The following is a 16404-nucleotide window of genomic DNA, read 5'->3' on the forward strand; positions in this document are numbered from 1 at the left end:
TAATCCAAGTCACTAGTACTGTGAGGCAGCAGTACTAGATCCCGACCCGAAACGTTAACTTTCCTACTCCTCTGCCGCTGCCTGGCCTGCTGTGTTTCTCCAGTTTCTGACTGTGTTATATCTCACTCCAGCATCGACAGTTCTTGCTGTCTCTGAGTGCTAGCTACTGTGCCGTCCTCAGCTTTCTCTGCACCCTATTAAGCATTTCCTAGAATTTTATTACGTATTAGTGTACTTAAGATAACAAGTGGGCACCTGACGTTTGCAATTCATCGTTGTCTCATGTTTCTACAGGTGTGACACGTGTAAAATTCAAACATGGCTTGCTTTCATGTGCTTGTGAAAATTGAGACCAGCAGATTCTATTTTAGGTGTTGTGCTTATTCAAACACAGGACACAGGGCGAGTTCATATACGTATATAGTCCAGTGCTGAAGCAGGTGCAAGGGGTTGAATGGCCTCTTTGTGTTTCATAGAATTATAGAATCCCTACAGTGTGGAAGCAGACCCTTTGGCCCAACAAGTCCACACTGACCCTTGGAGCATCCCACTCAGACCCATCCCCCTATAACCTGTCTACGCTACAGACCCCTGAACACCACAGGCAATTTAACATAGCTAATCCACCTAACCTGCACATCTTTCTTGAGATTAATAACTACCCCAAATGTTTGCGCAACAGTGAATTAAATTTGTGCCTTTAATACAGAAAATTGATATTTTGGAGAAAGGTGAAGAAACTGAACTGGCATGAGCCAGACAGAAAAGAGGAAAGACTTGTATTTATAATTCATCTTGCATACCCTCAAATTCCCAAAGCACTTTGCAACCAATGAAATTGATTTGAAGTGTAATCACTGTTATATAGGAAATTGGCAGCCATAGAAATGATACAATACAGACCGGGGACATTCAGCCCATCTTTTCCATGTCAACCTAAAGCCACAGAGATGCCCTTCCTATCCCATTTTCCTGCGCGTGACGCACAGCCCTGTAGCTTTCGGCACCTACGGTACAGATCCAGGTACTTCGTAAAAGAGTTGAGGACACCCACCATTGTCTGTGTGGGGGGCGGGGGGAAGGTTTTCCTTCCATCACGTTTTAATCCTTCTGCCATTCAGCTTGAATCTGTGACCCCTGGTTTTTAAACTCTGTCAAGGAAAACGGGTTCTTCCTGTCTGTCTCTCACCATTTTATACCCCTCAGCCTTCTCTGTTCCAAGGAAAACAACACCAGTCTCTCCTCTTGGGTATAATTCACTAACCCTGTCAACATTCTTGTAAACTTCTACATTCTTTCCAGAGCACTTATGTCTGTCCTGTAATGTGGTGACTAAAACTGCATGCAGTACACCAGTTGAGGCCTCACGAGTGTTTGTACAAATTCATCATGTATATTTGTATTCTATCCCTTCTGAGCCCAGGGTCCTTGTATTCTATGTATACTTTTGGATTCTACTCCTTCTGCCATATACCTTCTTTACAACCTTATCAGCCTGTACTGTTAACTCTAGAGAACTGTGTGTACATCAAGATTTCTCACTTCATCTATTCCTCTCAGTATATTCTCAACAATTGTGTATTCTCTTTTTTTACTCCCTCTGGAAAAAGAAGGAAGCGTATGTTGGGTGTAGACAGCAATGATCAAGTGAATCCTTAGAGTACAGAGACAGTAGGAGTATACTTAAGAGGGAATTCTGGAGGGCACAAAGGAGACATGAGATGACCTTGGCAGATAGGGTTAAGGAGAATCCAGGTGGATTTTATAAATACAGTAGGGACATAAGGTTAACTAAGGAGAGAGGAGGGCCCCTTGAAGATCAATAGAGCCACCTGTATATGGAACCGCAGGAGATCGGAAGATACTAAATGAGTACTATACATCAGTATTTACTGTGGAAGATATAGAACATGGGGAAATAGATAGCAACATCTTGAAAAATGTCGATATTAGAGGAGGAATTGCTGGATATCCTAAAGTGCACAAATGTGGATAAATCCCTGGGACCTGATCAGGTGTACCCTAGAACTCTGTGGGAAGCTAAGGATGTGATTGCTGCACCCCTTGCTGAAAGATTTGTATTATCAACCCACATCAGAAAAGTGCCAAACAGGGAGACCACCATCCGGGAAGACCACAATGTTGAGCCAAGACTGTCTTTCTCCTCTTTCAGGGACCTAGAGCCTCAGTCTAGCCTGCATGTTCAGGCCAGGGGAGTTACTTGTTGACTGGGGGGCCCCAGGCTAGGCTGGAGTTGTGTCTGGTTAATCCTAGCATTGCTGCAGCTGCCACTGGGGACAACCTCCTCCACCTGCCACTTTTCAGGCTTGAAATAAAAACAAAGAAAGACAAAAAAAAGCATAAGTAGAAAAAAGTTTTCAAAAAAGGGAAAGAAAGCCGATGTGAGCAGATGAATCCTGGGCTCAGCCCTTTTCCCCAGTAACCATCTTGAAATACAAGTGCATGGAGAATAAGAAAACATGTTTCTTTAAACTGGAGCTTAATAGATGTTGTGCATCAGGCTTCCAGTTGTATTAATGTTTTTATGTTTGTAATTTAACATAGCACATGTCCTTTCAAACGTTCTGTATGTGATCTAATTTGGACAATAATGCTTTTCTGAAACAGCTACAAAATGCCTTTGTTCTGAGCTGTGCAAAGTAGGTGCTCTTTATCTGAAGTGGTGTATATTTCTGGTTGCTGTAATTGTACTTCAGTATAAATCATACCGTTCTATAAGTGTAGAGTACAAACATAGTGGAATACAGTAAATGAAGCAATGCTTAATAACCTCTTCTGAGCAGTGGAAATTTTTATGTACTTTTACACACCAAAATTTAGAAGAATGAGAAGTATCCTCATTGGAACTTTGGTAATTCTGAAGGAACATGGTAGGCTAAACATTGAGATTGTTTACTCTAACTTCAGAGTCTAGACGACAGGGAGCAGTCTCTGGTAAGGAGTCAAACTGTTTTGGATACTGATATGAAGAAATTACTTCACTCGGGGTTGTATATATTTGGAATTCTCTGCCCCAGAGAGCTAGCTACTCGGTCCTTGAGTATAGCAAGACATGGGGTCCGTTAGCTCAGTGGGCTGGACAGCTGATTTGCAACACACAGTGATACCAACAGCATAGGTTCAGCACTAATTCTGGCTGAGGGTGATCGCCTTCTCAGCCTCTCCCCTTGTTTGAGGCATGGTGAGCATCTGGGTAAGCTGTAAGGAGAGAGCAGCCAAATGGCTCTGGGACTGTGGTTATTTCGTACATTCAAGACTCAAATCAATAGATTTTTTTCAACTCTAAGGGAATCAAGGACATGGGGTCCACTGAAAAATAGGTTTCAGATCAAGGATCAGCTGTGATGTGTGGCTGTAAAGTTCAGTCTTGCTCTTGTTCACCCACCCCATGTTCAAGGATTTTCTGCATTGGCGAGAAGTTTTCTTGGCTGTTGTGGAGTTATTATACATTGTAAAATGTTGATACCTTGTCAGATTACCCTTGGTTGTATTTGGTTCAGGTCTTATAAAAAATTGTCTTAATAAATACCTCAAGTGTGTCGGCTTTTTTCAAGAAGCAGTTTTTGGTGTCAGCATCTATGTGCACCTCGAGTTGGGTTTCTTCGACTGTAACAACCTAGGCTGAGAAGTCTGCATTTCTTTTTCATCACTTACCTAGGAGCAGTCCCTGCCATGACTCTAACTGAATCAGACTGACTATTGTAGCACAAAAATGGGATTGCACCTTTTGGGATCCTGTAGCTCGGTGATTGCTGTGAGAAACTGCTGAGCTTGTACAAAGCTAAAAGATTTTTGTCTGAATGTGACCACTTTCACCTTGGATCACATTGAATCATTGTTTTAGCAATATGCATGAGGCTTCAAAAATATTTTTGCACCATTGTCACTTTATTAATGTTGAGAAGTGGCTTCCAGACTGGATTAACTACCCAGAGTTCCTTTATGACAACTTGTGAAACTTAATTCAGTAAAGGTGATAAGTTATGAGTTAGTAATTGAAAAATTGGGATGGAACTTGCCAAAGAAGTTTGAGTATCCGACTAATTCAATCATTTCGAAAGGATGTGAAAATATTAGGGAGTGCAGAAATGATTCTAAGATTGAGGATCCTCAGTTATGTGGATACATTGGAGGTGCTGAGGCTGTTCTTGGAGAAATAAAAGTTTGGGAGAGGGAATTTAATGGAGGTGTTCAAAGTCGGTCAGGGCCTGAACAGCCAATGGAGAGAAATTTTCCATTGGTAACAGGATCAAGATCACTTACTTTGATACAAGGAAGAGGTATCAGAAATCCTTCAGAAGGTGAAGATAGATAAGTCCTCTGGACCGGATGGGATTTATCCTCGGATCCTCTGGGAAGCCAGGGAGGAGATTGCCCAGCCTTTGGCATTGATCTTTAACTCGTCATTGTCTACAGGAATAGTGCCAGATGACTGGAGGATAGCAAATGTGGTTCTCCTGTTCAAGGAGGGGAGTAGAGACAACCCTGGTAATTATAGACCAGTGAGCCTTACCTCAGTTGTTGGTGAAATGTTGGAAAAGGTTATAAGAGATAGGATTTATAATCATCTAGAAAAGAATAAATTGATTAGGGATAGTCAGCATGGCTTTGTGAAGGGAAAGTCGTGCCTCACAAACCTTAGAGTTCTTTGAGAACGTGACCAAGCAGGTAGATGACAGTAAACTGTTTGTTGTGGTGTATATGGATTTCAGCAAGGTGTTCGATAAGGTTCCCCACAATAGGCTATTGTACAAAATGCGGAGGAATGGAATTGTGGGAGATATAGCAGTTTGGATCGGAAATTGGCTTGCTGAAAGAAGACAGAGGATGGTAGTTGATGGGAAATGTTCATCCTGGAGACCAGTTACTAGTGGTGTACCGCAAGGGTCAGTGTTGGGTCCACTGCTGTTTGTCATTTTTATAAATGACCTGGATGAGGGTGTAGAAGGATGGCTTAGTAAATTTGCAGATGACACTAAGTTCGGTGGAGTTGTGGATAGTGACGAAGGATGCTATAGGTCGCAGAGAGACGTAGATAAGCTGCAGAGCTGGGCTGAGAGGTGGCAAATGGAGTTTAATGCAGACAAGTGTGAGGTGATGCACTTTGGTAGGAGTAACCGGAAGGCAAAGTACTGGGCTAATGGTAAGATTCTTAGCAGTGTAGGTGAGCAGAGAGATCTCTGTGTCCATGTACACAGATCCTTGAAAGTTGCCACCCAGGTTGACAGGGCTGTTAAGAAGGCATACAGTGTTTTAGCTTTTATTAATAGAGGGATCGAGTTCCGGAACCAAGAGGTTATGGTGAAGCTGTACAAAAGTCTGGTGCGGCCGCACTTGGAGTATTGTGTACAGTTCTAGTCACCGCATTATAAGAAGGATGTGGAAGCTTTGGAAAGGGTGCAGAGGAGATTTACTAGGATGTTGCCTGGTATGGGGGGAAGGTCTTACGAGGAAAGGCTGAGGGACTTGAGGCTGTTTTCATTAGAGAGAAGAAAGTTGAGTGGTGACTTAATTGAAACATATAAAATAATCAGAGGGTTAGATAGGGTGGCTAGGGAGAGCCTTTTTCCGAGGATGGTGACGGCGAGCACGAGGGGGCATAGCTTTAAATTGAGGGGTGAAAGATATAGGACAGATGTCAGAGGTAGTTTCTTTACTCGGAGTAGTAAGGGAATGGAATGCTTTGCCTGCAACGATAGTAGATTTGCCAACTTTAGGTACACTTAAGTCGTCATTGGGTCAGTATATGGACGTACATGGAATAGTGTAGGTTAGATGGGCTTGAGATCGGTATGACAGGTCGGCACAACATCGAGGGCGGAAGGGCCTGTACTGTGCTGTTATGTTCTATGTTCTATATAATTCTGAAGGAACATGGTAGGCTAAAAATTGAGATTGTTTACTCTGATTTCAGAGCCCAGACAACAGGGAGCAGTTTTGGGTAAGGAGTCAAACTGTTTTAGATACTGATATGAAGAAATTACTTTGCTCGGGGTTGTGTATCTTCGCAATTCTCTGTCCCAGAGAGCTAGCTACTCTGTCTTTGAGTAGAGCCAGACATGGCGGCAGTTAGCTCAGTGGGCTAGACAGCTGATTTGCAACACAGTGAGTTGCAGCACATAGGGCACAAATTGGGAAAGAAGCAATGAGGACATAAGGATATCTTTTACGTAATGGATGGTTGGGATCGAGGATGCATTGCCTGTAAGTAGCATTTGAGGGTAGTCAACTATGGCCTTTTAAAAGATAATTATTATTTGAGGAGAGAAAATTTATAAGTCTAAAGGGCTAAAACAGAGGAATGACAGTTTGAGTAGTTGCAGAAGGCCAGTGTGGACATGAGCCCAATGGCCTAGGATTCTTTTCAATATCTTTCAGGGCAAGACGTCTGCCACTTTGATCTACTTTTGATGATTAATAAGCATGACACAGTTTTGCCTCTGTAGAATAGAATTAGGAGAATTCTTGTCAAGTGCCCTAGCTAAATGGTGCTATTTGTCTCTAGCTTTGCTCAGTTGGGTTTGAGTAGACTCCCAGATATAAAAGGAGAATGGTGCTGCAGTTGAAAGTCTTCTTGCAGAGAAGCCATGACTTAGCAAGAGTCTGGGATGTTTATCCCAAATAATCCTTGCAGACTGCTCCTGGGTATAGCATCCTTATAAAGTGAATGGGAATCCATGGTTAAGTCTTGGCGCTGTGGGAAGAAACCAAAAAAGCATCATCCCAATTTGAGGTGTGTGGAACATGACTCTGCCTCTTGTGATTAAAGGTTAATGCTCCATATAGATGGAATATATTCGACTGCCATTGGGTATCAGTGTATCCAAGGGAAACAGTATTAACAAATATATATTGCCTTTTCTGAGACACTGTGCATATATATTCCTGATATAGGTAACGGAACACAGTCAACAGATTAGTCATCTGGGAATTGTGTGCCCAGTCTTTGACCAGTAGATCTGATGGACAATCTGGAAACATGCCGACTGCCTAGGGTGGATGTCTGTCGGGCAACACTTTCAGGTTAGGTCTACACAGCCCTATCAATGTTCCTGAGCAAGCCATGTTGGCTTGTGTTGTTCAAATAGCAGTCACCTGACTTCAAACTTTGTCATGCACCCAGAAAAGTTACCTCCCCGGTCACCGAGCATTTCCCAGCAGTTGTATATGGTTGACCCACAGGAGACTCCAAAACATAGTGGTCAGCCCATTCCCTCCTGGAGCTTTAGTTTGCGTGAACAGTGGAACTTTGTAGAATTTCAAACTGCTTGGTGCTATCTAGGCCTTCCATAGGATTCTGCAGCCGTAAACAAATTCACGAATGTCATTGACTTTGGTGCTAATGTTTTCTGATTCTGTGAGGCACAATTAGCTGCTTCCATATCTCCTGCCTCTTTCACTGGCCAGAAGATTGGTGAATTTAGTTTGGAATTTCTAAGAATTTGGAATTGCAGCTTCTCAGATGTCTCTCAGCCTGATGATTTAGAGGTCCGTCACATTTCCTTATTCATACATCCACTGTACAGCTTCACCTTCATCTGAGTCTGAAATAGATTTTCCAATGGAGCACATCCTCAGATGGCCCTATCTTGTACAAAGAACAAAGAAAATTACAGCACAGGAACAGGCCCTTCGGCCCTCCAAGCCTGTGCTGGTGCTGATCCAGATCCTCCATCTAAACCTGTTGCCTATTTTCCAAGGATCTGTGTCCCTCTGCTCCCTGCCCATTCATGTATCTTGAGGTTAGTTTGCTCACTGAGCTGGTTTGTTGTTCCACAGACATTTTGTTACCGTGCTTGGTAACATCCACAGTGCAGCCTCTGAAGCATTGTTGCGTTTTCCCATCTGGTTTTTAAACTCTGGGATTCATTGCGATGGATTGCCTCACCTCTGGGTTTCCTCTGTAGTGGAATGTATATGGGTTCAAGCTCAATGTGTTCATTAATAGCATGCTTCGTGGAGTGCCATGCTTCCAGGAATTCTCGTGCTTGTCTCTACCTAGCCTGTCCCAGTCGAAGTCGTGGTTCTTGTCCATGTGGATTGAGTTGAGTGAGTATCGCTTGTGTCTTTTTGTAGCCAGTTGGTGTTCATGTACTCTTGTTGTTAGTTTCCTTCCTGTTTGTCCAATGTAGTGTTTCAGCAGTCTCTGCAGGGGCTCTTGTAAATGACGTTGGTCCTGTCCATGGCAGGGAGTGGGTCTTTAGTTTGGGTGAGCACTTGTTGTAGGGTTGATGCGGGCTTGTGTGCCACTCTGATTCACCCAGTGGTGAATTCTGATGTGTTCCTGATGTAGGGTAGCGTGATGAGTGTGTCGGTGCATTTAGAATCTTTCTGATGCTATTCCTGTAGTTATCTCCTGACCCAGTTCTTTGGATATCCATTATCCTTGAACACTTGGAAGAGGTATTCCTCCTCCTCTTGGCATAGTTCCATGTTGCTGCAGTATGTTGCCCTTTTAAATCGTGTTTGCACGCAGCTTCATTTGTGCGTGCTGAGATGGTTACTCTTGAAGTGCAATACCTGGTCTGTGTGTCTGGTTTTTCGATGTACTTTCATTTGCAGTTCCCCACTTTTCTTGTGCTCTACCATGAAGTCCAGGATTGGGAGTTGTTTGTCCTTCTCCTCCTCTCTGGTGAATTTTATTCTGGTGAGGGTGTTGTTTATAAGTGGTTTTTTCTGTCTCCTCTAGTTTGGTCCATTAATGATGACAATGGTGTCGTCTACGTAGCGTATCCATTGTTTAGGTTGGATTTGCGGAAGGGCAGTCCTTTGCATCACTGCTTCTGCTATGAGTCCAGAGATCCCTTGGGTGTCTTGTTGATTTGCTTAGATGTTTGGCCATTGAAAGGTGAAGTGGGTGGTCAGGCATAGGTCCAGTAGTTATCCTTGGAGATGGTTTCGCTGGGGTCATGTTCTTGTTCAAGTAGTGTTATCGTTGTTTCCCTTGCTAGTGGTACATCTATTGATGTGAATAGGGTGGTGACATCAAACGATATCATGGTCTCTTCGTACTCTACCTTTGTTTTTGATGGAGTTGAGGAATTCTTGGGCTGAGTGGATGGAGTGCGGTGATTTGTTGTCTAGATGCTTGAATCTTCTTTGTTGTTCTTTGGCTAATCTGTGCGATGGAGTGCCTGGTAGGGAAACTATGGGTCTGAGGGGGACTTCCAGTTTGTGCACTTTTGCGAGGCTGTAGAATCTGGGTGTGTTAGTTCCTTCGGGTTTCATTCTTTGTGAAGTCTGTTTTTGTTGATCAGTTCTGTTTGTTTTAAGCCTTTGTAGTGTTTTATAGGATTTTGTTGCCTAGTTCTGGTGTCATGTCAGTTTGTACCGGTTGGTATGTGTTCTCATCTGTGAACAGTGCTTCTGCTTTGGAGATGTAGTCCTCTTTATTCATTATCACGGTCATGCGCTCTTTGTCTGCAGGGAGTATAGTGATGTTCTTCTCCTTCTTTAATCTGTCCAGGGCTTGTCTTTCCCGTGTGTTGAAGGTGTTGAGTTTCTTCTTTCTGGTTAGTGTCAGGTCTACTGTCTGTCATATGGTTTGTTGTGTTTCTTCATTAATATTGTTGGTCTTGAGTGTGGCTTCCAGTGTAGCTAGCCATTCCGTTTCATTGGCATCCTTGTAGTTGTAGCTCAGTCTTTGGGTGAGAACGGCTTTTACTGTGTCTGTCAGTTTCCTGTTGGAGAGATTCGTTATTCATGTGACATTTCTGTCGTTTTTGCGGGCAAGTATAATTAACTTGTCTTGCAGGGTCTGTCTTTTCTTGACTGTTGTGGTCATTAGCTGATATTAATGGCTAGTTCCATGTTGGTTGTCCAGGCTTGATTGGTAGCTTCCTGGAATAATGTTTTTGGCACATAATTTCTCTGTTGTATTTGTGGAGCCAGTTGTGTGCATCATTTATCATTACCCTTACCACCTTGTGGCCGTTTGTTCTGCTGTTTTCTGGGCCTGTGGCTTGTTGATGGGTGGTTTGTACTTCACACTGCGTGGTAATACCTGGTTCTTGGTTTGTAAAGTACACCGAAAAGCTCCACACACAGACTAGGTATTGAACTTCAATAGTAACCATCCCAGCACACGCAAATGAAGCTTCGTGCGAACATGATTTAAAAGGGCAACAACACACTGCAGTAACATGGAACTATGCCAAGAGGAGGAGGAATGCCTCTTCCAAGTGTTCAAGGATAATGGATATCCAAAGAACTGGGTCAGGAGATAACTACAGGAACAGAAAGATTCTACACACCCCGACACACTCATCACACTACCCAACATCAGAAGAACGCCAGAACTCACCACAAGTCTTCTACGACCGCTGGGCATCAGAATGGCACATGAGCCCTCATCAACCCTACAATACGTGCTCACCCGAACTAAAGACCCACTCTCTGCCATGGACAGGCCAAGAGCCCCTGCAGAGACTGCGAGAAACACTACATTGGACCAACAGGAAGGAAACCAACAAGAAGAGTACATGAACACCAACTGGCTGCAACAAGACACAACCAATACTTACTTATCTCAATCCACATGGACAAGAAGAACCATGACTTCGACTGGGACAGCCTAGGCAGAGACAAGCACGAGAATTCCTGGAAGCATGGCACTCCGTGAAGCATGCTATTAATAAACACATTGAATTCGACCCCATGTACATTCCATTATGGGCGAAACCCCAGAAGTGAGGCAATCCATCGCAACAGACCCCAGAGTTTAAAAACCAATTGGGAAAACACCCTGATGTTTCATCAGAGGCTGCACTGAGGATGTTACCAAGCACGGTAACGTAATGTCTGCGGAGCAACAAACCAGCTGGGTGGGCGAGCCAACAAACCTCAACAGTCACAACCCAAGCTACAGATCTACTCCAAAACCTTTAGACATTCATGTAGCTGTCTAATATACATCCTAAATGACACTATCATGCCCGCCTCTACAACCTCTGCCGATAACACGTTTCAGGCACCCACCACCCTCTGCGTAAAGAACTTTCCATGCGTATCTCCCTTAAACTTTTCCACTCTCACCTTTGAAATCGTGACCCCTAGTAATTGATGCCCCACTCTTGGCGGGGGCGGGGAGGAGAAGAGAAATCTTCTTGCTATCCACACTGTCTATACCTCTCATGGTTTTATAGACCTCAATCTGGTTCCCCCCTCAACCTTCGTCTTTCTAATGAAAATAATCTTAATCTACTCAACCTCTCTTCTTAGCTTGCGCCCTCCATACCAGGCAACTTACTGGTGAACCTCCTCTGCGCCCTCTCCAAAGCATCCACATCCTTTTGGTAATGTGGCGACCAGAACTGTACGCAGTATTCTAAATGTGGTTCAACCAAAGTCCTATACAACTGCAACTTGACCTGCCAACTCTTGTACTCAACACTTGGATGCCTTTGTCAAGTCGTAGACCTAGTTGACAGAGCCAAAATCTTGACTGCCTATTTAGCCCCAAGGAAGAGTAGACTTCCAATTATTTTTCTCGTGACCAATTGTCACCAAGCTTAGAACATTTTGTAATGTTAATATCATCTTGTAGTTTAGATTTCAAAGTAGTGGCAGATGGGTGTTGGTTACTTCTGTGAAGGATTTTTTAAAAAAAAATACAAGGTCATAGAGTCTTTCTGTAAAGTGATTCAATTCAGCATTTGTCTTCATGCAGATGAATACATCCCTGTGGTGTTAATAGAAACATATTTATTACTGTTCTGTAGGATAAATATTGAAGTAGAAACAATGCTAATAGTCTTCAGAAGGATCCAGGATAGAAGTTTTTAAAATTCAGTTCAGAAGACATTACTAATGAGTTTAGAAGCAAGTTTAGCTCCTTTTTAGGATTAGTTTAGGGAACAAATCACCTCAGCAGAAGTGTTTTAGTTTACAGTACAACTAAACCAGGAGAAGGTTTGCTTAGAAATCTTTAGGTTGTTAGAACTGAAAAAAAAATTGGCTTTGAGATTTGTGAAAAATCAGTTTGGATAGGCAAACTTTTCTTCTAAATATATGTTTAGACGACTGACATCATGGTCTGTAGCAGCGTTCCCTCTAAACAATGTGATTGCAAACCGATTGGTATGCCAACATGTTGATTTCAACATGTGGAAGTTGTTACTGTGCATGACCCTCAGAGATCCATGCAGAGGCAAAAGGGAACGTTGGTCTTCAGTGCATCCTACTGCACCCCCTCCCTCCACAAACCTTGTTCCCTATGCTTGGAAGTCACCCCTTTCCCTTGCCATCAAAAGCAGAATCAGACTTCTTTCGATCATAGTGTCCTGTTTCACCACTAGTCCCGCATGTGACCATGCGTTTTCTTGATCGTCAAGACAGCTTACTGCCACCAAGCTCTTATTGCTTGTTAGCCCTCCCCAATTCAGCTTATTTGGTGTTAAAACTCTCATCCACGCCTTTATTTCCAGAGTTGAGTCTGATGATTCTTCATCAGAATTCAAACCATTAACTCTGCTTTCTTCTCACAATCCGATGACCTTGCCTGATATTCCAAATCCGCAGTACTGGGGTTGGCAGTCAAGAGCAAACCTTTTTTGTTCGACGGAACAGAATGCAAAATATAGTTTGATGACAAAGTTGGGTGAAATTTGGATTTGTGAGGATGATGCAAGAAGATTTAGACAAGTTGCCTGAATGGGCAAACAATTGGCAAATGCAGTTCAACATGTCTAAACGTGAGTTTTCACTTGGGTGCTAAAAGCGGAAAGTAAGAGTAATATTTAAATGGTAATTGTGGGAATGGTAAATATGGGAATTGTGTATGTACAAAGAGATCTGGGTGTCTGTGTACACCAGTCACTGAAAGTAGATAGATGCAACAAGAAATTTGGAAAGCAAATGATTTATTGATCTTCATTAAAAGAAGTTTAGAGTTTAGAAGATCAGAAGAAAGAGATAAATGTTTACATTTTAAAGGCATCAAGCTGTATGGAGAAACACTAAGATTATGACATTGAGATATAAGAATCAGTCGTAATATTGAACGGTAGACGTGCTACTCTTATTTTCTATGTTTCTATGCCAACCTCTGTAACTCTGCCCAAGCTCCCAAGTCTCATTGTATTCTCGATGCCAACCTATGTCAATCCACTCAACATTTATGGCACACATGCAATCTTAGTATGAACTCATGAAAAATCATGCCATGCACTCCTTTTTCTTTTCCTTTACACTTGCAAAGCTCACTCATCCAATGGGTAAACCTCTGGACTGATGCTCAAGTTGAATAAAGATATAATTTTAAAGTAAGCTCTCCCACTGGTAATAAAAGGTTATTACTATATTGAAGGTCACTTAATCCTGAACAACAAAATAAAAATATATTTGTAGTCCCGCTTTTGGAGCTGTGAGGCTGCGAACTTACACGTGTTAATGAGTGGTTGTGAAATCAGGCATGCAGTTGTAAGGAGTAACAATAGTCCACAGGCTTTTGTCAAGAGACAGAATGAAATAATGAATTTTTGTTTTACAATACTTAAAGTTAGGAGAATATTTTTTAATCCATCAATGAGGATGTTGTTGGCTAGTCCAGCATTTATTGCCCACCCTAAAGGGCAGTCAAGAGCCAACCACATTGCTGTAGGCCTGGTGTCATGTGTCAGCCAGACAAGGATGGAGGATTTCCTTCCCTAAAGGACAATAGTGAACCAGATGGTTTTTCTGATAAATTGTTTCTTTGTTCATCATTCGACTCTTAATTCCAGGTTTTTAACTGAATTCAAATTCTACCATGTGCTTTGGTGGGAATCAAACCCAGGCCCCCAGAGCATTACCTGGGTCTCTGGATTAATAATCGGCGATAATACCAGTAGGCCATCGCATCCCCTTAAAGTACTTTGGTAGCTTGGCTGCACTGTTGTAAGCTCCCTCATGGGATCCATTGACTGTTGCAATTAATTTATCCACTTTTTAGTCCTATAGTGTACCTGACAGCTCCCAACGGTGTCCTGAGACCATATTCGCAATGATATCTTACCACACGAAAGAACTTGTTTAAGTTCAGACTTTCCCCTACCAGTTCCAACCTGCTCAAGTCATGATGCGCTGAATCTACTTTGTTATTCTTGGTTGATTTTGTTTTAATTAGTGACATTGATCAAGCAAGTTTTTCCGTTTTGAAGTCCAAATTGACCATCTTCAGTTCCTTAACACTCTTTGACTTATTATTTTTCCCTCACCTATATTGATGCCTATAGTTTTCTGAACATGGTCTTATCTTTAGGTAAGGTCCTAGGTCATTGATATGGTAAGAGTAAAATCTTTTGACTATAGTAACATGTATATCAGTGGTATGAAACCTAGGCTTTGAAAAATGTGAAACATGTTGAAGGAGGGGAAAATGTTGCTCTTGCTGCAGTTCAGACTCTATCTTTGAATTTAGTTTCATTCTGCGAAGATTAAGACCTACTTTGCATTGCTAGCAGTTAGAATTAACCTCTGGTTACAATATTATAACTGCTAGTAAATAATATTTTAATCAACCCTCCTCTGAAAGCGCTTGTTGTTTCTCCAAGCCCACGTTTGATTTGGAAATTGTGTTACATGTTAATAGAACCCATCTCATTTTGCGTTCTAGTATTGCACATTGACGCTTGCCGTACCACACACCACCTGTTTCAAATCATTATGATTTTGATTCAAAAGTTATTATAATATGTTATAATCTTCAACAGTATTCCAGTGTACATTAAGACCTTTAGATAAGTTTTATTTATGCTTGTCCTTTGGAACAAAACAGTTGTTAATCTTTTGCTAACAGTGCAAGTATATTTGAGCTGTTGTGCTTATGTCAGAGTAATCATTTCCACTAACATTTACTTTGTTTTCTAGGCAATTTTAGTTTTTTGTTGGACATATATCCGTCGGTACCAGAGTCAACAAGAAAGTGAAGTTGTCTCCACCGTAACTGCCATTTGCGCACTTGCGGTTGCACTGATTACTTCGTCGTTGCTGCCTGTTGACATATTCCTTGTTTCTTACATGAAAGATTCCAGAGGGTCTTACAAGGTATTATACAAATATGAGGATACACTGAAAATTGCTGTAGAGACGTAAACTATGCAGTGATTCTGGAATAGAGATAATGGGAACTGCAGATGCTGGAGAATCCAAGATAACAAAGAGTGTAGCTGGATGAACACAGCAGGCCAAGCAGCATCTCGGGAGCACAAAAGCTGATGTTTCGGGCCTAGACTCTTCATCAGAGAGCTCTCTGATGAAGGCTGTAGGCCCGAAATGTCAGCTTTTGTGCTCCTGAGATGCTGCTTGGCCTGCTGTGTTCATCCAGCTACACTCTTTGTTATCAGTGATTCTGGAATATATGTCTTTTACAATAAATGCTTATTTCGTAAAGCTATTCAATGAAATTCTACAGGATTTATTAGCATTTGGCAGTTTCATTTATTAGTTTCTGGTGTGTGTATGAGCGAAGTTCAGAGGAAGATGGTTAATTGTTATCCTTGGTGGAAAGTTAGTTGATTGATAGAAATGTCTTTTCTATACAATTTGCAGTTTGGCTTCATTTTGTAAAATAATCTAATTTTCTCCCCTGAGTATTTTACAGGAACGTAGTGAGTATAATTTCATTTATACAGTTTTTACTTGTAAATTGAACAGATTGGGTTATCAGCTGGCTGGTAGAGGACAAATGAAGGCGATATGCAGGGATGCTTTTACACTCCAGAACCTCCGCTGTTGCACAGGCTTTGTGGGAATATGCATGACGTTGCCATTGTGGATTGCTTTAGTGATTTTTTTTTTTCTGAGAAACCATCGACCATTTAGAGGTCAAGCTTGGTCGGTTTTGTTGAAGAGTGGTAGCTTGATCAAAGTGTATGTTACGTATCCTTTTAAGGAGTTGGGAAAAGGTTTTACTCATCAGTGATGTCATATGTGAGCACGAATTTAGGTGACTTAGAAAGAATGAAGAATACCTGATCTAACCAGTGTTGCTTTAAGGCTATTAGACATTTTGTAGTTGAAACTACTTTTAATTTGAAGAAAGTAAATGTAGTACAACAGCATTACCTAGGGGTACATATTTGCCTCCTTATTTGGCAAATTTGAAAGTTGTTACTTCGTACCATTGAGAATCATTAATTTTACATTGATTCGCAGTACATAAAAATTTAAGATATTCTGTGCCATGTAATTGAGTCTACACCTCTTTAATACTAAGCTGATATATTCTAAGATGCTACATGTGGTAATGAGATACTGATATCTTACATAAATGGTGATATAGGTTTATACAGCTATTGTATTCAGCATTTTCAATGATTTAATTAGGATTTAAATAAAATTAAGTTTAAAATAATCCAAATTTCATAGAAAAAATTTCATAGAATCCCTACAGTGTGGAAACAG

The 16404-nt window shown here is 41.7% G+C and overlaps 1 protein-coding gene across 5 annotated transcripts in view; it reads left to right on the forward strand.

Moving 5' to 3' along the window:
- lmbrd1 (LMBR1 domain containing 1) overlaps positions 1-16404 on the forward strand; it is a 237119-nt gene that overhangs the window by 669 nt on the left and 220046 nt on the right. For 4 of the 5 annotated variants that reach the window (XM_059645504.1, XM_048531634.1, XM_059645505.1 and 1 more), the window contains exon 2: positions 14869-15045. The exons of the other annotated variant lie outside the window; for it this stretch is intronic. In XM_059645504.1, coding sequence (XP_059501487.1) covers positions 14869-15045 — 177 coding nt within the window. The remainder of the gene's footprint in view (positions 1-14868; positions 15046-16404) is intronic. 5 annotated transcript variants of the gene reach the window in all.

This window comes from Stegostoma tigrinum, chromosome 4 (assembly GCF_030684315.1).
Source record: "Stegostoma tigrinum isolate sSteTig4 chromosome 4, sSteTig4.hap1, whole genome shotgun sequence".
NCBI lineage: Eukaryota > Metazoa > Chordata > Chondrichthyes > Orectolobiformes > Stegostomatidae > Stegostoma > Stegostoma tigrinum.